We start from the raw sequence: 24,757 nt of genomic DNA on the forward strand, positions 1-24,757 counted from the left end.
TGAATGCTTTCCACTAGATGTTGGAACATTGCTGCGGGGACCTGCTACCATTCAGCCACAAGAGCATTAATGAGGCCAGGCACTGATGTTGGGCGATTAGGCCTGGCTGGTAGTCTGCGTTCCAATTCATCCCAAAGGTGTTTGATGGGGTTGAGGTCGAGGCTCTGTGCAGGCCGGTCAAGGTCTTCCATACCGATCTCAACAAACCATTTCTGTATGGATCTTGCTTTTTGCACGTGAGCATTGTCATGTTGAAACAGGAAAGGGCCTGCCCAAAACTGTTGACAAAGTCGGAAGCACAGAATAGTCTAAAACGTAATTGTATGATATCGCGTTAACATTTCCCTTCAATTAAACTAAGGGACCTGGCCTTAATCATGAAAAACAGCCACAGACCATTAGTCCACCAAACTTTACAGTTGCCACTATGCATTGGGGCATGTAGCGTTCTCCTGACATCCGCCAAACTCGGATTTGTCCGTCAGATTGCCAGATGGAGAACCGTGATTCATCACTTCAGAGAATGTTTCCACTGCTCCAGAGTCCAAAGGCGGCGAGCTTTACAGTGATCTTAGGCTTGTGTGCAGCTGCTCGGCCTTGGAAAGCATTTCATGAAGCTCCCGACGAACAAAAATTTGACGACCTGACTTGTTGGACAGGTGGCATCCTATGACGGTGCCGCGTTGAAAGTCACTGAGCACTTCAGTAAGGCCATTCTACTGTCAATGTTTATTTGTCTATAGAGATTGCATGGCTGTTTGCTCAAATGTATATACCTGTCACCAACGGGTATGCTTGAAATAGCCAAATCCACTAAATTTGAAGGGGTGTCCACATACTTTTTATATATATATAGTGTATGTGATTGCATACAAATGTAAGTAAGGTATGAAATTATTATGTTTTCAATCTAATTTTATTTGTCACATGCTTTGCAAACAACAAGTGTAGACTAAGAGTGAAATGCTTACTTACAGCCCTTCCCAACACTACGGAGAGCAAGAAAATAGGGAAATAATAAGTAAAACGTCTAATAATAAATACACAATGAGTTACAATAACTTGGCTATATACACGGGGTACCAGTCAAATATTACATCTGTTTGGGCTTCTTGGGGTCAATTTGCAATCAACTAATTATGTTCCAGCCCCCTAACCATCCACTCATGAAAAAAAATAAATAATAATCTTCCTTATTTTAGTCTAATGCAGCTCTACTCAACAGGAGCAGCGCGGTCCGGATCTTGGCCGGGGTCAATACGGACTGCCGCAAACGACTTGACTCAATTTATCAGCCGGGTGAATCGCAGCTGTGATAGCAACAGTATCAGTCTCTTTACACAGGCGCCTCTCAGTTCCTATCACAATATCACGAAGGGCAGCGTTAGGGTCGCTATGGCAATGGGGCACTGGGAGGGGCACGGACAAGGATAATTGGATTAAGCACATGTTCCCAAAGGCCGGAACTCAGGGAAAAAAAATAATTCCTGTGTTCTCCGACTGTGTCCTGGTGGAACAGAGCCTCTATCGGTTCAGAGGTCAAGTCAAACCTTCTTCTCATCCCTCGAGTCCCGACTTCAAACCAGCCGGGTTGTGGAAACAAATAACTTTCTTGAAGTCCAATGGCCATAGGTGGGTAAAACAAACACACCTAAAGCTGCATACACAAGGATGATGTAAACTGTGTTTAGACAGTAATGCATCCTCTTCAAAGCACATAGCTGAACTAGGGAAAACTTTATTGAAAGAGCATATCTACCTCCAAAGGTGTTGCCTGTCTTCGGTAGAGCCTTAGAGCCATAAGCAGTATTGAAATGGCAAAGAACCCCTAGCCAGGGCATATGGAAAGTGTATTGAAAAAGGGGAGACTAAATGTCATGGTTGTCTTACACACATCAAACAGCACAGATATGAAGGAAAATGTGGAAATGAAGACAACTGTGTGTCGTTGTCTACTTTGTTCTGGTCTTCTGAAAATGGTGTGCAAGCTTTACAGACCCTTACCAAATCTGGGGCCGTGTGTATCAAGCTTTTCAGAATAGGATTGCTGACCTAGGATCAGGTCGACCTCTGCCCATATGATCTTATTTGTTGGCAAAACACAACTCAACTTCGCGCTCCTACTCTGAGAGACTCTTGATACAAAAGGTCACAGGTCCTTCGAAAAAAAAAAAGACATCATGATAAAAAGGGTTACAGTGACCAAGGACAATGTTGAGTTCCGTTTGGCTACACAGGTTAGAAGAGGGGGGGGGGGCAGACCGTCAGGAGGGGAAAGACAGATCCTACAAAAGAAAATGTAATTCTGCCACTTTCTTAAGTGGTAGGACTGGAAAAAGAATTTGCCAATCTATATAAAACATCATAATAAGTACAAGCTCTGGCTGATGTGTTGCTATGAACTACAAGAGGTAAAACCAATCCAGGTCTGTTCACTATGCTCCTTTCAGAATTCACCGATAAATTAGTCCACATGGAAAACTAAAGGCATAGAAACCATAAATAACTTTAATAGGAAATGTAAAAAAAATCCATGACAGAATTGAGAAAAAACAAACATTTTGGACTGACCAATGTTGACCTTAACTTCAAAGTTACACATAACAAAATGTTTGCGTGTGCGCCTGTGTCCCGTTAACGCTCTGGGATTACCCAGTAAAAAATTGGGAATGGCTCAGAGACCACAATGTCACTGGACGGTTACCAATTTCCGATTGCCTTATTAGATTAAAGTGGAGGGTCCACCCACTGGAAATCCTTCTGAAAAAGCCGGACTAGAGAAAGCTACATTTGGGTAATCCCATGGTAACAGAATTAATGCTGAGAATCAAATATTGCACTTTAAAATGTATACCAAACAAAAACCATTGATATCAAAGTTGAGTTTAACAAACCATGAGGACTATTTTCATAAATTTCCACAGAACATTTTACAAAAACTAATTTTCAGGAAGTACTGTGCAGATACAAAGTTAGGTAACAGAATTAAACTGAGGAACATTTTACCTTTTATTCTGTTAACAAAATTTTTCCAGTAAATACATTTGAAAAAAGTATTTACTATGTAAATTATTCAAAGTAGTCATTGTGCATAGGAATGTACAGCTTGTTAAACTTTGAAATCAATGTTTTTTGTTTGGCATACATTTAAGTAAAACATCAGTCTCTGCGTAATTCCTTTACTGTGGAATTGCCCATTTCAAATCCCAAGCAGACTCAACACACTGGCTACATCTCGATTATCCTCCCATAGTCTGCACTTGTTCACTTCTCTTAACTGATTTAAGAGGAAATGACTGGTATAAGAAATATGGTGGACACTCTCCCCTAGCCCACACCACCAATCCAATGATTTTAGATGTGTGCTAAATAGTGAACAAGTATACATTTCAGGAGAAAATAGATACTATTGTGATGCATCCACTGTTGTGCCATTGCTCATTGTGCTGTCTGTCGTTGCCTGAAGAGAGGGGCAAGGCAAGGGAGCAGGGAAGAGCTGAAATCAAGGACTAGTAGTGAGTTAGCAAGGCGGGAAAAAAACAGAAAAGAGATGGGGGTTGATGTTTCGGGATATGCTAGCCAGCTGCCAAAAGTCCCTGTCTCTGTCCCTCACACACACACTTCTCTGATTCCCTGTCCACATTTGGAATTCAGCACCAGGTTTCACAGAGCGACCAAGATCCACACAACAGTTTGACACAGCAATCCAAAACGACCTGCTTGTGCGATTCAAACTTTTCACAGTGCCACTTCTACCGACTATGTTTGTTCTCCTATTGCATTCCAATTACTGAATAAATCACATCACGATCATCAATCGCCACATTATACTTTTAATCTCTTTTTTGAGTGCAGACTCGCTTTCGCTTTGAGAGACAGGTAGAACAAGTTCAAACAGTTAGAAAAGCTCTCGTTGAGATATTGGGCTATTCTTCAATGTTGAAACGGTACACATCTGTAGATGCTCAACAAAGTCTCAACTCTATCGGTTGTCTTTCAACCAGAACGTGTCTGTACTCAATCTACAAACTATCACTAGACTATCAACAGCTATATTTCTGCAGAATAGCTGTAGTGTCTGTAAATATACTACAAATGCACACAGTCCCGAGTTGGCTGCATGGTTCAGGTGGAAGGTTGAGATCGCCTTACCTCCGAAGTATTTCCCCAGCTTCAGTGAGTGAATCCCGGGTGCGTGTATGTGTGGGCTCTGCCTCACAGACAGGAGGGATGGAGTGGACGATAGTAGAGGGTGATGAGACTGACTCAACTCAGGCAGGATGTGCCCCACACACACAGAAAGCCACTGGCACGCAGAACCACGCTCCAGTGCATCCGGGCGACACAGCCTCACTGATGAGGCCCACGGGAAAAATAAACACGCACACACACAGACCGCCGAAAAGGAGAGTGAGAGAATGTCTGGGTGAAATTGAGAGAAAGGAAGAGAGAGCGAGGGGGAGGGGGGCTGAGAGAAAGAGAAGGGGACCACCATGAGTATAGAGAGGACAGGAGAGAGAGAGGGAAAGCCATGTCTTACCCTCCCATTCTCTAAAGGGCATGTGTCCCCTGGGGATTATAGAGCTCCTCTCTCCCTGGGCCGAGTCACCCGTGTCTGTGTGTGTGTCTGTAGTTTTGCTGCTTGTGTGTAGGAGTGCTTGTGTAAGTGACGAGTGTGAGAAAGTGTGCGCTTGCATGTGTGTTTGTGAGAGAGGGACCAACTGTGTGTGCACGCGTGTTTTGTTACACTTTTTCAGAGAGCATCCCACATGTGGGCTGAGCGGCGAAAAGCCCCTTGCTCGACCAGAGCCCCGCGGATAACCACAACACTGATCCTCTTAGGACCGTTATGTCATCATACTGCCCTAATCCTCCAAACTACACAGGAGAGTACTGCGCTTCCTTATACAGTCAAGGTTAACACACACAGGCTAGTGGGCAACATGCTATGGATCAGGGGTAATGTTTGTTTGGGGTTGTCAGTGGGATGGGGGGGGAACAGGAGGGCAAGATGGATGGGGTTTACTGAGTGCATGGAGATTTGAAGAGTTGCCCAACAATGGGATGCGATTATATGGCCAAACAAATAGGCTATAGAAGCATTTGTGGACAGGACACCCCCTGCTCTGCCTAAAGTAGGAGAATGTGCGCACACAATATTACTCTGTATAATGTGTGTGGATATTCACATACACACACACACACACACTTTGAGGGGGTAGGGGGAACTGATCCTAGATCTGTACGAGGTCTACAGGAAACATGTGGTTTGAGCGAGAGTCAGACTTGGTGGATTGTGTTCTGGCAGCCCCCTCTAGGGTTGTTTTCACTAGGGACCAAATGGAAGCAAATGGACTGAAAAAGGGAGGGACCTAACTGAACTACCTGAAGAAACACTTGTAAAACGTTTTGCCATGGTTTGCACTAATAAATACAACCCAGGGGACACCCACCTGAGAAGGAGACGCGCTCTGCCGGTGAGCAAGCATTAGCCCCGTCTGGCTAATCAGCTCCTACCACTGACAGTCCACCTTCCCTAGCTAAAACGCAACACTGCTCCCTGTGGTATACACACACCGACATGCTCGCACATCCATGAACATCCACGTGCATGTGCACACGCAAACACATCTGGATCATGAATAGTAGGAGAAAGTATGCCAAAGGGACCAGATGAGGCAATGTGGTGTGTCGCGATGCGGTCATCACAAGAGTATACAAATAAATAAATAAATAACTCCATCTTGTGCCGCAATGGTTTTTTCTCGCCCCCCCTTAAGGTTAAATTAGTTGCGCTTCCTCAAGCACAGCTCTCCCCATTCTGGAATCTGGGACAGATGGTTAGGGAGGGAGGGGGCATGCCAGAGGCTGCTGTTATCATGGAGCCATTCTCTAACAAATGCATGCATGCACACTAGTGGTGCGCGGGTCAGCTGTTTGATCACCCGCACCCAATTGCTAATAAACCATCTGCAACTGCCGACTACATGTTATAGTGATCATTTGAGGCCCTCACCAAACTTTAACCCGATAATATAGAAAGTGCGCTGTCGGCTACAGTCAGAGATTGCAGATTTTTTTTTTATAAAACATTTTACAGGGGGTGCAGGATGGTGCTGATTTACATATATCGAGTATACCAAACATCATGGACACCTTCCTAACATTGAGTTGCATATTCACTTTTTCTGCCTGTTCCTAAAAGTATTTGGTGATTGGCAGGTAGGCTATTTGGCGAGCAAACAGCTCGGCCCTAAAGTGTAGACTTAGGCACTAATGCCAGATGGCATTAAATACCAAAATAAAATAAACTCAATGTAGCCCTATAGATATAAATTGCATAAGAATGATAAATCCATAAAAGGTATTGTTTTCTTTATTTAACCCACCCTTCTCCCATCTCTACAGAGGAACTTTGGAGCTCTGTCAGAGTGGCCATCGGATTCTTGGTCAGCACCACGATTGCTTGGTGACTCTTGGTGGTTCCAAACTTCTTCAATTTAAGAATGGAGGCCACTGTGTTCTTGGGGAACCTTCAATGCTGAAGACATAGTTTGGTACCCTTCCCCAGATCTGTGCCTCAACACAATCCTGACGTGTCTGAGCAATACAGACAATTCTTTGACCTCATGGCTTGGTTTATGCTCTGACATGCAATGTCAACTGTGGGACAGGTGTGTGCCTTTCCAAATCATATCCAAACAATTGAATTACCACAGATGGCCTCCAATCAAGTTGAAGAAACAGCTCAAGGATGATCAGTGGAAACAAGATGCACCTGACCAAAATGTTGAGTCTCATAGCAAAGGGTCTGAATACTTATGTAAATAAGGTCTCTATGTAAATACTTTTTTTAACCTGTTTTTGCCATGTCAATATGGGGTTTTGTGTGGAGATTGTTGAGGAGTATTTTATTTAATCCATTTTAGAATAAGGCTGTAAAGTCACAAAATGTGGAAAAGGGGAAGGGGTCTGAATACTTTCCGAATGACCTGTATGTTTTAGGAATATAAAAAGGTACTTTAAATATTATTTTTCAACATGATTTTACTCAAACTACTGAATGAGCTCAAAAACATGCTATGATGTATTGATTTTGATGACTGGGGTGAACATTTTTGTCCTGACTAGCTATATAGAGTAGTCATTTGAATAACTGGAGCACCAAAAATGTCATTGACACACTGATTTTGTGAATCACTGGCACAGTGAGGGCCTAACCTTGTCCCCAGGTTAATTGAGCATAACACATATAATCCTGGCATATCAATGAATCAAAGCTGGCCTCTGTGGGAGTGAACAGAGGTAGGGAATGAACTGAAGTATTTGTTATTAGCGAATCACATGACTGCGAGGCGTGGCTCTGAATCAGAGACATATGGCGTGCCACTGTGTTCGAAGGTCCTCAGGGAGGTTCGGAGGGAGATTGACTGATTAGGGATAAAGCCAATGGATATATATAGGGACATTTTCTATTGGACAAGAACTTTTCCACATTCTCCCTATTGGGTTAACAAAGGCCATTTTTGAGGTATTGAAATAATACACCGCAAGTATATATTTTTTAAATTATATTAAAAGAGTAGAGCAGCCCCACTATGGCACAACCCCAAACATATCGAAATATGAGTGTGTATCATTTGGGTACATAATGGAGCGGCAGGGTAGCCTAGTGGGTAGAGCATTGGACTAGTAACCGGAAGGTTGCAAGTTCAAACCCCCGAGCTGACACGGTACAAATCTGTCGTTCTGCCTCTGAACAGGCAGTTACTAGGCAGTCATTGAAAATAGGAATTTGTTCTTAACTGACTTGCCTAGTTAAATAAAGGTAAAATAAATAATAGTTATGTGTGTGAGACTCAGATACAGTGTGTTCTTACCCCATTCTCATTGTGCTTTTCTCCACTTCTACGGTTGGCCTGCTCTTGAGATTGCTGGCTCCCTGCAGGGGGAAAGCACAAACACTGAGTACACTCTAGACCACGTGTCAAACTAATCATTCAATCTGGTCACAAAAAAAATAATTTAACCACTGGCGGGCCAGTGTCATCATTTATTTTTTGTTGTGAAAAAAATACAAATTCATGTAGATCTCAATAGACATGGAAATGAGTAAAAACAAACAAACTGTAGAAATGATAATGGACCTACATTTCCAGTCTCTTCACTCTGTACAGCTGGCTAACAGTCATTTAAACGAAAGCTAGACAGTCAGGAAGCCTAAAATTCTAAAAGCGATGAATAGAGCCCTATTTTACTTATTATTTTTACGGCGAGGAAATTATCAATATTAAGTGTGGACCTCAGTGAAGAACAAATGTAGCCCACGGGGAAAATAAGTTTGACACCCCTGCACTACAGTATATCTGCAAACACACACGGGAAGATGGGTTTTGGGTGTGCGGTAAGGTCTCAATGTCGCTGTCATTGTATGTGTTTTTACAATTTTCCATTGCTACTAACTGGTTTTGTCAGACAGGAACTTAATTTACGAGTAAATACTAATAAACAGAGAAACCTCTTCTGCTGAAATGGGTCTTATTAAGTATGCAGATGATAAATAATAAGTGTGAGTGAGTATGGACTGGGGCCACTTCTGTTGTGTGTGTGTGTGGTGTGGGGTGGGGGGCTCTGTGCCTTTGTGTTCCCGCCCAGTGGAGGGTTGACTCTCTCCACTGAAGACACCATCATATTCCACCTCACTGAGCCCAGGCCGAGAAAGAGTGATGAGAGAAGACAAGTGAGTACACAGGGGTAAAAGTAACAAAGAAATCCTGTGACTGAAACTTAACAAGTTGATCTCCGATAGATTGTCTGGGGCCAAGTTAATCTCCCTTTTCCCATGAAAAAGTCATGACCATCATACTTTTTAGGGAAAGAGAATCATCTTGTATTAAACTGCAAATTTAGCCAATTCCAGTCCCCAGATTAGGGGGCCTGGGTCCACCCTGGGAGAATTTTTATTTCGAAGGACTGCGAAACTAAATTATGGTGGCTTTTCTTTAAAGGACATTATAACGCAAAATTTATTTTTAAAATGGTGACACCATCTAAAATATAATTTCCACCTCCAGAAATGAGCCAAATAACATATTGGTAAAACTTATGGTACAATTATTCTTACATATTGCAACATGCTTATAGCCTGGTCTACATCCTTCAAACTCAACTCTGGACCTCAAAATCAGTTCCACTGCATTTTTGCATCATTCCCCTCTAACCAGGGACTGATTTAGACCTGGGACACTAGGTAGGTGAAATTAATTACCAGGTAGAACAGAAAACCACCAGGGTCCGGACCTTATTGGGTAAGACTTGAATACCCATGGTCTATATTATCAGGATGTGCTATTAGCAACAAACAAAAAACAATAACAAATAAATATGAAAAGACCAAAATGCTTTCAAAATTGTTTTCCTGACTTTGTATTAAGATTTATTGTGCATTGACTGCTTGTCAGAATAAGTTTCCCTCACTATGGCTCTCGCAACTTGAAAAAGCCTGGAGAGGAATATTTCTCTCACATAGAACACACAACCAGTCGACTAGGTAAATAGGTAAACTATTCTACTATAGGGTTGTCTGTTTTATTAACATTATATGGCAAAAATAGTAGTTTTAGCACAGAAAGTTGCATCCGGAGTGATACTTTGCTTGAAGCTACAGTAGGCTACACACAGCTATTTGAGTCGAGCATCGCGGTGGTGCGCATTATAGACTATTTCATTCACTTCATCTAAACATCGAAGTGTCAGCAACAATCATTAATGTCAGTTCAGTGCGCACTGCATAACAGAGAAAATGTGATATGTGAGAACACATTTATTCGGGAATATTTTGCGTAGAATAGACATGCTTCTGTATTCGGTCGTGTCATCTCCAAACCATTCACCACCACCCAACCTCTCTAGAATCAATGTGATGGAATTCCGTCAGAGTGAATGACAACTTTAACCCCTAAGTACAGTAGAAAGTAAGGTGGAGAGGGAGGGATAGGGCATCGGAAAAAATAGACGATTGAGGGGCTCAAATCAATTAATTCCCAGATTCCTTGCATCCTTCTCAGCAGTGTTGGAAGAGAAGGTACAAAGACCCTGCCCACGGACGTTCTTCTCCAATACGTTTTAAGAAGGGAGGAGAGAAGATGCAAAGAAACGATGAAAGGTTAATTAAGGGTAGAGGAGAAAGGTAACATGCTTGCATTGGTGTTCAAACGCAATTCCTATTAACACATGGCATTTCAATGTGTGACAGTTGAAGCATACCGGCAATAAAACATGCTCAGGGACAGAAAGCCCCCTTTCCAGTGGCAAAATTAGTGGGCCTATTATCATTTGTGACCAGCGTAGATGAAATACAGTTAGTGCCTGCAGAAAGTGTTCATACCCCTTGACTTATTAAAAACGTTGTTCTATTACAGCCTGAATTCAAAATACAGAAATATCGCATTTATAAAAAGTATTCACACCCGAGTCAATATTTTGTAGAAGCACCTTTGGCAATTACAGCTGTCAGTTTTTCTGGGTACGTCTCGAAGAGCTTTGCACACCTGGATTATGCAATATTTGCCCACCGGCGGCCCATTATTTTATCCTGGAAACTTGCCAGTCCTTAACGGTTACAAGCATACCCCTAACATGATGCAGCCACAGCAATGCTTGAAAATCTGTAGAGTGGTACTTAGTAATGTGTTGTATTGAATTTGCACTAAACACTTTGCATTCAGGACAAAAGTGAATTGCTTTGCCACATTTTTTGCAGTGTTTAGTGCTTTGTTGCAAACAGGATGCATATTTTGGAATATTTTTATTCTGTACAGGCTTCCTTCTTTTCACTGTCAATAAGGTTACTATTGTGGAATAACTACAATGTTGTTGATCCATCCTCCGTTTTCTACTATCACAACTATTAAACTCTGTTTTAAAGTCACCATTCCTGAGCGGTTTCCTTCCTCTCTGTCAACTGAGTTCGGAAGGATGCCTGTATCTTTGTAGTGACTGGGTGTATTGATACACCATCCAAAGCGTAATTAATAACTTTACCATGCTAAAAAGGATATTCAATGTCTGCTTTTTTTTTTTTACCCATCTACCAATAGCTGCCCTTCTTTGCGAGGCATTGAAAAACCTCCCTGGTCTTTCTGGTTGAATCTGAGTTTGAAATTCACTGATGGAGGGACCTAACAGATAATTGTTTGTGTGGGGTACAGAGATGTGTCAGTCATTCAAAGATCATGTTAAAACACTACTATTGCACAGAGTCAATGCAACTTATGTGACTTGTTAAGCATATTTATACTCCACTAACTTAGTGTATTTAGGGCTTGAATACTTATTGATTCAAGGCATTTCAGCTTTTCATTTATTTATTTTTGTAAGAATGTCCACTGACATTGTGTCACTAGCCTACTCACAATACCCAATCTCAATTTAATCCATTTTAAATTCAGGCTGTAACACAAAATTTTGAAAAAGTCCAAGGGTGTGAATATTTTCTGAAGGCACTATGTGCCTTTGTTTGCCTGTGTGTGCACATTTGCCTGTGTGTGTGTGTCAGTTACAGATGGCAAAGGGGTTACTATTGCACCCACCTTGATCACTGCTTTCGGTGGGCGAGTCCTCGTGCCGGAGAAAGAACTTGACCTCTTGTTTTCGGGGTCCCCACTTCTGCAGGTGCTCGAACATCATGTGCTCAAAGGGGATTGCTCGTTCTAGGGGTATGGGAGGGACAGAGAGAATTGTTTATTTCAGCCATCATTGATTTATTTAATGCCTATATGTTAACTTGTATGCAATGTATGTGGTAGCATTTTCAATGGCAATAAAGCCTTCTGAATTTGAGAGAGAATTGAAAAACAGGAAAAGGCAGAATCAGGTGGCTCGTAGCTGTCTGAATGACTAGTCTATAATCTGCTTATCCAGCGTCTCAGAGTAGGAGTGCTGATATCGGATCAGGTCCCCCCTGTCCATGTAATATTTTTGTGATCTAAAAGGCAAAAGTTACCCATAATCAGCATTCCTACTCAGATGCTTGACACATACAGTCCTTGGGCTAGTGAGGGACATCGAGAAGGAAAGGAACAAAGAGAGAAATTCAGAGAGAGAGGGGCGGGGGGGGGGGGAATCTTAGCCCACCCCATAACATTCTTGACCCCAGCAGTGATGGCGATATATAACCAGTAGAAAGCAGAGTTCTCCTGGTTGAGCAGAGTGACTGGACCAAAGCAGGAGCTTTAAAAGCACTTAAGTGAGCTCCTCCGCTTGAGGCAGACTCATGCCGACTGCTGGCCCCATTCGTTCCCATTACAGCTGAGCCAGACTCCTCACACAGGCAGAAAGGAAGAAGGGCAGCGTGGCCGCTCCCCCCTCCCCTCCAAAAACTTGAGCTCTGATGAAGACTAGATAGTTCCGGCTGTGCTTTTCATCAGTCTTTGGTTGCGTCCCAAATGGCAAAAGCAGTGTAGGGGACAGGGTGCCATTTGGGATGCAGACTTTCTCTTCAGACATTAAATGCAGACAGCGAGACACACCCCACTGTCAGTGTGCACGCACACACGCGCGCACACACACCATGATTGCTTCCCTCACCAGAGTTCTAGCTGACACACCCGTGTCATCAGTGTTTTGCTGAGAGGGACCACTCCTTGAGATAAACATGACATCCAGCCAGCGTGTTTATTAGCCCTGTTACGTAATCCCATTTGGCTAGCTCCTGACAATACAACTCCTCTGTGTGTGTAAACTGTTTCTTTGTGGAGAAATCTGTGGCAAACCTGTATGTGTATGTGATTACCCAGTACAGTGGAGGCTACGGACAGTTTTATGGCACACATACAAAAATACGTTTTCAAAACCATGTGGAATTTGATTATTTGTCAAACATTAATTTTTAGATCATTTTCAAAAATAAATGTTCTTTTCACATATCTAATAATATTATGTATGCTTTATATTACTGTGTGGATGCCCATTTGTGGTGTTTACTTATTAAGTGAGGCCGCTATAGGTCAAGTGCACAGTACCTTCAAGCTTTGCATGAATGGGCTTGGAATCAACTAGAATTTATTTTGTTTCCATAATTCAGGCATTTTGCCTAACCACAAGTAAAATAAACTGGTCATTACTCCTGCAATTGGCATAGGCCACATACAATTGACAATTCCCTCAAAAATGTAGTTATCCCTTATAGTGCACATCTGACTACTCAAAGATCCACTTGTCTCCAGCAGTAGTTTCACAGTTGTTTCTCACACGAGAACTAGTTATTACTGTAGTTTGACTGGTATGTACGGCTCAGAAAAGCTCTCCGACACAGAAGACAAAACTTTCGTTGTTACTATGTGTAGACACAAAAGTGTTTCCTTTCACAAAGCTTATTTCCAATTGGAGCTGACTGTGTGCTACATGCTTATTCATGCTCAAGTCTGAATGCAGCCTAAGCAGAGAAAGCATGTATCCCAAACAACACCCTATTCCCTATTTAGTCCACTAACAGAGCTCTTTGGGCCTTAGTAAAAGCAGTGCAGGGAAGAGAACCATTTGGGATGCACACAGAGCATTGTTAAGGTCTCAAAGCACACAACTCCTTCACAATTTGTGTGGTAATGAGAGTTGTCAACACGTAGTTCAGGTAAAGTGGTTGATCAAAAAGTCTCCATTTCAACACTGACCTAGTCTAGTTGGAAGTGCACTTCAAGTCCTGAAGAGCCAACATATGAGCAGGCTGTTACTCCAGCCAGTACCCGACTAAATAGCAAGAATGAAAATGAGCAGTGGAACTGGACTCTGGGTCAAGATTGAAGTATACCTGCACTAGAGGCTAGGGTAAGAAGGCGCTTGAGGAGGAGATTCGAGATGCCGTCACTCTCTTACCGTTGCCTCGCCACACTTCGGCAAGGTGGCAGCCGCTCTCGCCAGGCTCCTTGCAGAACTCGACCACGTCGCGGCACGATGTCTCAGGGGTGATGGGCACCTCGGTCAGTGCCTGTTCCCCATCACTTAGGTACACTGTCAGGATCATCTGAGCGGGAGAGAGGGAGGGAGGCAGTTATATCCCCTGCTATTGGTTACGTTGAGTAAGCAGTAGTACATTTAAGTCACGGGACAGGTTTTGCTCCCCCAACACCTAAAACAGATCTAGATCTAGGGTCAAGATTTAGCATAAATATTTAGGCTAAACGTTAGCTACCCTTTGCCAATCCAAACTACACGTGCTTCATTTGCTCAATGGTTTCAGTGCCTTCAGTTTGCTAGCAATGATAAATATCTACCAAAAGCGATTGACGTGGATTTTCAATTATGTTTTGAGCCATCTATCAATAATAAGCTCTCTCGCCCTCTGCTTTGAGCATTGGACAATCGAGCCACGACCAACATTGTGTCCTGGCTGTAGCTAGAGTTGCGTGTATCCTCAGCACACACTGCTGTGGAATGTGTGTGAAAAGGTTTGGTGGAGCTCTTCATGGTAAACGTCACAGAGGTTTGTGGAATACCACAGACTGACATCAGTTCCTCATAGGTGCATTGACATCTGATAACACTAACCCTACTGAAATCAGCAGCCTACATGGGTTAACTCAATGGTCTGGTGATGATCATTAAAACTTTCATTCATAGAGACACAGAAAAACAGCTGCCAGAAAGCATTTTTCTATGGATCCATTTCTGAAAATGTTCAGGGCCCCAAACATATTTTCTTCACTATTCCTCCCTCCCTTCTTTCCTTCTTAACATAGCACTCACAGGTTTTAATGTGCCATCAAGTGTTACCCATCAAATACTGTCAGTGTTTGCCACAAGAGTCCCCCCAGAACTCAATACACACACTTGATTCAGTCCAACGCTCAAAGCAGAGATGGAGAAAGCTAATTACTGATAGAACCAAGGTTGAGAACATCATTAATAACACATGTTCAAGATACCTCCACTTCTAGCCTAACAGCATAGCCTGCATCAGTCACAATGGGCAGTCCTTCACACTTCCCACTGCTGATCGCGCCTCAGCAACAATGAACCAAAATCTCTATGACATTAGAATGAGTGACATTCCCTTCTGATTGCAGCTAACACTGTAGCACACATTACATCCAATCCCACAGACCCCTAACCCCACTGCAGTTTTGGGCAGTCAGACAAGATTTTATAAATTAAAGAAATATGGGTGAAAATTCCACATGGCCAATCTGGGGGAAACGTGGAGCCATTACCCTATTGATTATATCCATTCAACCTTTCATATCTCAAAAGTCCATAGGGGGTCTTGCTATGGGTCGATTTGGGATAGAGCAATAGATTCCACCAAGAGAGCAGCAGGGGGTAAGAGAGAAATCATTGGCCTTCTTTTCCACAGAAGGGGGGTAGACAAACCCAAACATGATGCAAATGTAGAGCGCCAATCACACCAACCAAGACCAGTTTCCACAACTAGTGCCAACAGGCAATCCCATACCAATGAACTTATCTTTGTCCTCTGCTTTCTTATTTTCAAAATGAAACAAGAAAGAATAACATCATTTTCTGAGTAAATGCATTATTCAGGGGAGAGGGCGCCAGGAAAGTGGTAGGCAGTGTTCGCCCTCTTCTGATGAGATTAAATCGGGAAAACGGGGATGAACAAAGATTACCACTGCCAACACTGGACATAAGAAAATTCAGAGCGCAGAGCTTCTAAGCCCCTTGTCTCCCAGCAGAATCCCTCCATTAAGAACCACCTCAACATCAATACATCAGATGAAATCATAATCACAATACCAAGCAATTCTTTTAAGTGCACTAAAACAAAGCCTATTGGACCATGACGGATAATGCAAGAAACAAATGATCTTGCCAAAACCTACCGGGGGGGGGGGGGGGGGGGAATGGTCAAATGATCTGTTGGTATTGAACACTCTTCCTAAAATGAATAGGATCTGACTTATTATAGTAAACTGCAACCAGTAGCCTACATTTCAGATCTAAGTATGTGCATATGGTAATAAACAAGCTCTATGGCAAATGGTGGCAATGGCCAGCAGCACACTCAGGCTCAGCAGTCAACACAATCAAGAATTACCGACTATCCACTCAATCCAAGATAGGGGAGGCTCATCCCCAAAGCAGCATGCTCACACACAAATATTGTTTGGACAAAAAAAGTTTTACAAAAATAATAATAATTGTCCTGTCTGGCTCAGTTGGTAGAGCATGGTGCTTGCATCGCCAGGGTTGTGGGTTTGATTCCCGAGGACACCCACACGTAAAATGTATGCACGCATGACTAAGTCACTTTGGAAAAATGTGTCCGCTAAATGGCATATTATTGTTATATTCCAAAATATGAAATTCACAAAAGGTCAGCATTTCTGTCATGCCATGGGATTTTTATGCAAATGTATGACCGTCTTCCAAAAAAATGCCAGACCGCTGACACTTCTGCCAAAACACAGGAACCACGGAAGTGCTAGTTCGACCAATCAATGGCCTCTGCCCCAGCATTGACATGGGTCACCAATAGCGTTGCTGCAAAACAAAGGTTAGATGGATGACAAAAATACTTCTCACTGGGCAATATAGAGAAATAGAGAAAATAACAAGCATATCGACAAGGACCTGGCACGGGCAGGCAAAACTGAAAACAGCAAAGGCTGTTGTAAAGATTTAGCCGAGACAATTTCACCTCGTAAACGACCAACACTGGCGTGAGACAATGAGAGTAAACCACCTTTGAATTGAAACTTGAGCAAGACAGATCTCACCTCAAGAGGAATACTAACCACCCTCCCATAGTTGCCGTTTCTGCCCGTGGCACTTCCCCCTTTAACTGCTGTCCTTCTCCTCCGGCCTTCCTTCTTCCCCGGCCGGTGGCGCTCCTTCACCCAGGTACGGTCCTTCGAGAGGCTGACCAGGCCGCGGAGCACTATGGTCACAAACTTCTTCATTATGCACCCCCCCGCCGCGTCTTATCGCCCTGCCACTGTAGACTCCAAAATACACTCAAGTAAACGGTATGAATAATAAACGCTAGGCAAGCGTCAAGGTACGCAGTAGCGAAGGGAGCCCTGCAGAGGAGTCTTAGGAGGAGTGAGCCTTGCTTGTTGTGTGAGCACCAAGGGATGGAAAAGAAAGGGAAGCAAAAGAGGGAGAAAGAGACAGACAGAAAAGAGAGAGCGAGAGAGGGAGGGGTGCATCCGCAAGCCCCCCTCCTGAGCAAGGCTCCCTGGGGCACACTGGTGAGTCGAGCACCGATGACACACTGCCAATGTGTGGGCGGGCCTTGCTGTGACTGACAGATAGAGGATCCAACCCTGGCATCGCTTCAAGTCGGTGACGGCTGAAGTAAGTCCCTCTCTGGGATTGTTTCAACCACTGCTTCCAGCAAGCAATCCCCCGTCTCTGGAGAGCATAGATGTATCGCGATTTGCGAATGAATGGGCAGTGGAAGTAGAGAGAGAGGGAGAAAGAGCGAGAGAGCGAAGGAGAGAGAGAGGGAGATGCATGCCATGCCTGCTCCCTGGTTGAAGGATTCACATGGTCATCAATTCTGACCACTCTAATCACATTCATATCCCTAGCGAGGAGTGTGGATGCCTCAAAACAACATGAGAAAAACAAAACAAAGAAAGATTTAGAAAGCCATTTATTGCTACAATGGATTTAACCAGTTAAGGTACTGTATTTTTCAACAGTTACAGCACAATCTAGGACAATGGTCACTTTAGTGTGCATGTGTAAATAGTAATCTATTTTTCAGAACTTGGAGCCTGGAGTATGTCAGCTCCAGGGTTGGAAACATTTCATTGTAAATAGGCCTAAGTCAATTCTGTGAGCGAGTTGGATATCTGATTAATGAACCTGAAATAAATCCTTAGAGGATAGATTCTGTGAAATTGTATGGGGAATACATTCAATAGGCTATATAACAGACGTGCTTTTCAAATTGTGGCCTTGGGTCCATCTCAATTGACATAAGCAAAAACTCACAACATTCCTACAATAGCCATTATCACTTGTATAGGGTGACCGTCATCATTATTTAGGAAAAACCCTTTCCACCACTAGGCTTATGTGGTCAAGCTCCCAAACATTGTATTTTTAGATTAAACACTACCACAATATTTCAAGTGATATATGGCCCTTGAAATATCCAAGCGCAACCTTAAATAATAAATCACCAAGGAAGTTAGTTCTAGCTCCCAAATAAGCTCCCACTTTAATGAAAATACTTTCAAAAAAGGGTCATTTTCTTTTCGTCTGCCAACCAGCCAGGTTCTACATATGATGAATTGCCCCATAAAAAAGACACCTTCTACTTACTGTATCACCATGCAATGTTAAACGTTAGTTGCATCATTCCTTATCCGTTTAGTGCTTATACAGTAAACCGCAATATTTAGTTGATAGAGATATAAAATATATATATATATATTTCTGGATTCAAGGTTAATTGGCATAAACCTGATGCTATGCCAGTCTCTACAATGAAATTAAAAGGGGCAACCATGGCTGATGGATTTTAAGTAGAAACAATATTGTATAAATTATCTGGGCATTCTATTGTTAGGTAAGATAATATCAATATTCCAGTCCACCAAAAAACAGAAGTTGTTAAATCTTAGTTTACGGGGAAATATGTATACAATTAAAATGGTGCTTGTTCCTAAGTTCAACTACAGTTGAAGTCGGAAGTTTACATACACTTAGGTTGGAGTCATTAAAACTCGTTTTTCAATCACTCCACAAATTTCTTGTTAACAAACTATAGTTTTGTAAAGTCGGTTAGGACTTCTACTTTGTGCATGACACAAGTAATTTCTCCAACAATTGTTTACAGAAAGATTATTTAACTTATAATACACTGTATCACCATTCCAGTGGGTCAGAAGTTTGCATACAATAAGTTGACTGTGCCTTTAAACAGCTTGGAACATTCCTGAAAATTATGTCATGGCTTTAGGAGCTTCTGATAGGCTAATTGACATCATTTGAATCAAATGGAGGTGCCTCTTGCTTAACATCACAGGAAAATCAAAAGAAATCAGCAAAGACCTCGAAAAGAATTGTAGACCTCTGGTTCATCCTTGGGAGCAATTTCCAAACGCCTGAAGGTACCACATTCATCTGTACAAACAATAGTACGCAAGTATAAACACATTGGTACCACGCAGCCGTCATACCATTCAGGAAGGAGACGTGTTCTGTCTCCTAGAGATGAACATACTTTTCTTTGAAAAGTGCAAATCAAATCCCAGAACAGCAAAGGACCTTGTGAAGATGCTGGAGGAAACAGGTACAAAAGTATCTATATCCACAGTAAAACAAATCCTATAATCGACATAACCTGAAAGGCCGCTCAGCAAGGAAGAAGCCACTGATCCAAAATCGGCATAAAAAATGGATTACTGGGGGCAACTGCACATGGGGACAAAGATCATACTTTTTGGAGAAATGTCCTCTGATCTGATGAAACAAAAGTAGAACTGTTTGGCCATAATGACCATCGTTATCTTTGGAGGAAAAAGGGGAGGCTTGCAAGCCAAAGAACACCATCCCAACCGTGAAGCACGGGGGTGGCAGCATCATGTTGTGGGGGTGCTTTGCAGCAGGAGGGACTGGTGCACTTCATAAAATAAATGGAATCATGAAAAAGGAAAATTATGTGGATATATTGGAGCAACATCTCAAAGACAGTCAGGAAGTTAAAGCTTGGTCGCAAATGGGTTCCAAATGGACAATGACCACAAGCGTATTTACAAAGTTGTGGCAAAATGGCTTAAGGACAACAAAGTCAAGTTATTGGAGTGGCCATCACAAAGCCCTGACCTCAATCCCATAGAAAATCTTTGGGCCAAACTGAAAAAGCATGTGAGAGCAAGGCCTACAACCCTGACTCAGTTACACCAGCTCTGTCAGGAGGAATGGGCCAAAATTCACCCAACTTATTGTGGGAAGCTTGTGGAAGGCTCCCTGAAACGTTTGACTCGAGTTAAACAATTTAAAACCAATGCTACCAAATACTAATTGTGTGTATGTAAACTTCTGACCCACTGGGAATGTGATGAAATAAATAATGAAATAAATAAAAGCTGAAATAAATCACTTATTATTCTGACATTTCACATTCTTAAAATAAAGTGGTGATCCAAACTGACCTAAAACAGGGAATCTTTACAAGAATTAAATGTCAGTTTAAATGTATTTGGCTAAGATGTATGTAAACTTCAGACTTCAACTGTATATTTCAATGATACTATCGACATGCATTCCATACATTTTTAAGCAGTATAATAGTATTATTAAATATTTTATATGGGATTGGAAAAGACCATGCATCAGTATGCAGAAAATACATTCCCCTAAAGAAAGAGGGTTAGGAATCCCAGATGTAGAACTGTACGATGTGACTTTCTTGCTATCCAAAATGGCAAAGCACTGGAGGAGAGGTAGAAGAGAGATGGGTTACGTTGGAAACTAGGTTTGACTGCTCCCTTTGAACCTTCATGTTTTATCCCCCCCCCCCCGTATAAACTGTGTGATAATGACGTAAGGAGATCTATGCAACTGAAAAGCTGTGTCAACACTAGGTCTTGCTATTATGTTAAAAGGCAACAATGTTTTGGAAGATTCCTTTTCACTACCATGCTCTGTGCAAGCAGATACATGTTTTTATATTACAGATTTCAAATATTGGGCAAAATGTCAGAAAAGGGAAAAGGTATACAATTTAAAGTTTTTCAAATATTTTACTTCAATGTCCTTAGAATGGGTTTGTCACAAGATGTGTGTTAGCGATGTGATTGGGCAAAAGGATGCCTCCCTCCATGCACCGTGGTAGTGCCCAATTGTGCGCCCCAATGGGACAAAGCCTTAAAGTGCATGGCGTATGGTCTTGGATTCCATATACCCATGTCACAAAGACTGACTGTTGAGTGAAAAGTTAGAAATAAGAGGGATCAACCAGACATAACTTAAAATTAGTTTCAGGTACTGGGTTAGTGTTAAATATGTATGACGTTTTCATTCAAAATGGCCACAATTAAGTCGCAATCTTAATTTTATTTGAAACCTTATTGTGTGCTCTTAAATGAGTTATACATTTAATTATGCAATATGTGAATGTACATTTTTATATGATTTTGAAAAAATCCTCAGTAGACAAGTGGCCACACCACAAAATGTTTGTGAAATCCTGGACGAACCAGTGGAATTTAAGCAGCAGCCACAGAGCATTGTCTACTGAGGATTTTTTCAAAATCATATAAAAATGTACATTCACATATTGCATAATTAAATGTATAACTCATTTAAGAGCACACAATAAGGTTTCAAATAAAATTAAGATTAAGTTTGCCCCACATACAGATCAACAGTTAGTGTTTTTATTCGAGTTTCATTAGGAATCACCCACCTATCACCCGGAAGTAAAAAAAAAAAAAAAAAAAATGTTAACTGCAACTGTTCTGCTCATTTAGGATAGGACCTATACTTCACTGTAAAAAGTAGACTCCGAGAGAAATCATTATTGACAGCGCCTTCGGAAATTATTCAGGCCCCTTGACTACTTTCCCACATTTTGTTACAGCCTTATTCTAAAATTGATTAAATTGTTCTTCTAATAAATCAATCACACACAATACCCCATAATGACAAAGCAAAAACTTTACGATTATTATTTTTTAATTCTTGCTTATTTATAATAAAAAAAAACTGAATATCACTTTTACATAAGTATTCAGAACCTTTACTCAGTACTTTGTTGAAGGACCTTTGGCAGCGATTACAGCATCAAGTCTTCTTGGGTATGACACTACAAGCTTGGCACACCTGTATTTGGGGAGTTTCTCCCATTCTTCTCTGCACATCCACTCAAGCTCTGTCAGGTTGGATAGGGAGCGTTGCTGCACAGCTATTTTCAGGTCTCTCCAGAAATGTTCTAGTCTGAGCTCTGGCTGGGCCACTCAAGGACATTAAGAGACTTGTCCTGAAGCCACTCCTGCGTTGTCTTGGCTGTGTGCTTAGGGTCATTTGCTCCCAATCTGAGGTCCTGAGCACTCTGGAGCAAGTATTCATCAATGATCTCTGTACTTTAACATTCATCTTTGCGTTGATACTGACTAGTAGGGTGGCAGGTAGCCTAGTTATTAGAGCGTTGGGCCAGTAACCAAAAGGTTGCTGGATTGAATCCCCGAGCTGACAAGGTAAAACATCTGTCGTCTGTCCCTAAGCAAGGCAAATAACCAACTGCTCCCGGGCACCAAACACGTGGATGTCGATTAAGGCAGTCCCCCGCACCTCTTGGATTCAGAGGGGTTGGGTTAAATGAGGAAGACATATTTCAGTTAACTGCATTCAGTTGTACAAATGACTAGGTATCCCACTTTGCCAGTCCCTGCCACCGAAAACATCCCCACAGCATGGGCTTCACCGTGAAGAGAGCCAGGTTTCCTCCAGACTTCACGCTTGGCATTCAGGCCAACGAGTTCCATCTTGGTTTCATCAGACCAGAGAATCTCCTTTCTCATGGCCAGAGTCTTTAGGTGCCTTTTGGCAAAATCCAAGCGGGCTGAGTTGATTACGTCTGGTCACTCTACCATAAAGGCCTGATTGGTAGAGTGCTGCAGAGATGACTGTCCTTCTGGACTGTCCTTCTGGACACGGTTCTCCCATCTCCACAGAGGAACTCTAGAGTTCTGTCAGTGACAATCGGATTCTTGGTCAACTCCCTGACCAAGGCCCTTCTCCCAGATTGCCCAGTTTGGCCAGGCGGCCAGCTCTAGGAAGGTTCCAAACTTCTTCCATTGAAGAATGATGGAGGCCACTGTGTTCAATGCTGCAGACATTCTTTGGTAACCTTCCCCAAATCTGTGCCTCGACATAATCCTGTCGTCTCGGAGCTCTACGGACAATTCCTTCTACCTCATTGGCTTGGTTTTTGCTCTGACATGCACTGTCAACTGTGGGACCTTTATATAGACAGGTGTGTGCCTTTCCAAATCAGGTGCAATCAATTGAATTTACCGCAGGTGGACTCCAACCAATCAAGTTGTAAAAACATCAAGGATGATCAATGGAAACAGGATGCACCAGAGCTCAATTTCAAATCTCATAGAAAAGGGTTTGAATACTTGTGTAAAAAATGCTATTTTATTTTTAATAGTTTTTAAAAAGCCTGTTTTCGTTTTGCCATTATGGGGTATTGTGTGTAGATTGTTGAGTTTAAAAAAATATTTTAATTAGAATAAGGCTGTAACAAAATGTGGGAAAAGTCAAGGAGTCTGAATACTTTCCGAAGGCACTGTACGTTAACAGCAGCCAAATCTGCCAAGACAGGTCATTATTGGCTCCAACCGATTTGTCCACTGCCACATTTGATAGAGCCAACAAAGGCAGCCTTGGAAGATTTGGTTACCATTAGATCAAATTGTATTTATCACAAACATTTTACAGCAGGTATAAAAGGTACAGCTAATTGCTTATGTGCTTTAAAACTAATATATACACACACAAAAATTTTATTTTATTTTACTAGGCAAGTCAATTAATAACAAATTCTTATTTACAATGAAGGCCTGAGATGAAAAATACAGGTGTAGGACAGAACACACGAGACCTAAGACAACAACACTACCACAATGTACATCAGTCAAAAATAACAATAAAGAGTCAGTCAAAAATAACAAGTAATAGAAGTAGGGATGCACAATATATCAGTGAACATATCGGAATCGGCCAAAATTAGCTACAAATACCGAAATCGGTTTTGGCCCGATGTCTAGTTTAACGGCGATGTTAAAAACCGATGTCAAAGATAACGTGCATACCTATATAACGTAGGAACATGATGTAATGACGCCGCGTAAAATTGAGCAACACAGCATTCCTAAACTAGCCCACAATGTCTGCTGTGTGGAACGAAGCAGTCAACAAGTCGAGCAGTCATTTGAAAGAGTAACAACATTTCAGCTCATTATCGAAATGCGTTAAAGCCAAGATAATGGAATTCATTGCCCTTGACAATCATCCGTTCTCTGTCGTGGGTGATGATGGCTTACCTCGACTGGTCGAGCACTGGTACACACTAACCAAGTGCGCTATTTTTCAGATGTTGCCCTACCGGAGTTACACAGTAGTAGCGTCACTGCTATTAGCTTCACGACATACATACTATTGAACACCGTTTGGGTCTTTGTGTGTCAAAAAAGATACAGTAGCACAGTCAAAGCTGCACAATAAAGTCCGCAAAGAAATAAACACCGGCCACGAATGATGCGTTTACAATACCGCGATGGTAATAAAGCATAATTTGTAAGACCGCAACTTCCGGGGTAGCTAGCAAAAGCTTGGTACCTAGCTAGCACCAATACAACCAGCCTGAAAACAATGACCAGTAGAAACTGAAGTCATTTTCATTATTCTTAGCAATGATTTAGAAATCCTTGTGAGTAAGTATTAACTAGGTAGTCACTTATTATTCGCCAATTGAAAATGAACTTCAGTTCATGACAAATAGCTAGCTTGCTACTTAACCCTGTTGCCTAAAGCTAAAGTAATAAGCAGCCAGCTAGCGTCATCTGGCTAGTGAGGCTCGACCGGACCAGGTTGTGTTGTGAACCAACAGCTTCACATAGATTGGTCCGACCACCATTAATCAAATATTAACTGTATTATATATTAGGGTTATTTAGGTGACACCTATATTGCTATATTGTAAGCTAGCTAACTATAGCTTCTGAAACAGATGTCTTTTTGCTATGTTTTTGGGGAAGAACATTGCATGGTTGCA

The 24,757-nt window shown here is 42.0% G+C and overlaps 1 protein-coding gene across 1 annotated transcript in view; it reads right to left on the reverse strand.

Annotated features, from left to right (window-relative positions):
• The window catches only part of ppp1r13bb (protein phosphatase 1, regulatory subunit 13Bb), an 81,937-nt gene that overhangs the window by 35,409 nt on the left and 21,771 nt on the right, over positions 1-24,757 (reverse strand). The window contains 3 exon segments of the mRNA XM_064925057.1: positions 7,881-7,942; positions 11,592-11,711; positions 13,873-14,020. Of these exon segments, the coding sequence (XP_064781129.1) occupies positions 7,881-7,942; positions 11,592-11,711; positions 13,873-14,020 (330 nt within the window).

This window comes from Oncorhynchus masou, chromosome 19 (genome assembly GCF_036934945.1).
Source record: "Oncorhynchus masou masou isolate Uvic2021 chromosome 19, UVic_Omas_1.1, whole genome shotgun sequence".
Taxonomy (NCBI): Eukaryota; Metazoa; Chordata; class Actinopteri; order Salmoniformes; family Salmonidae; genus Oncorhynchus; species Oncorhynchus masou.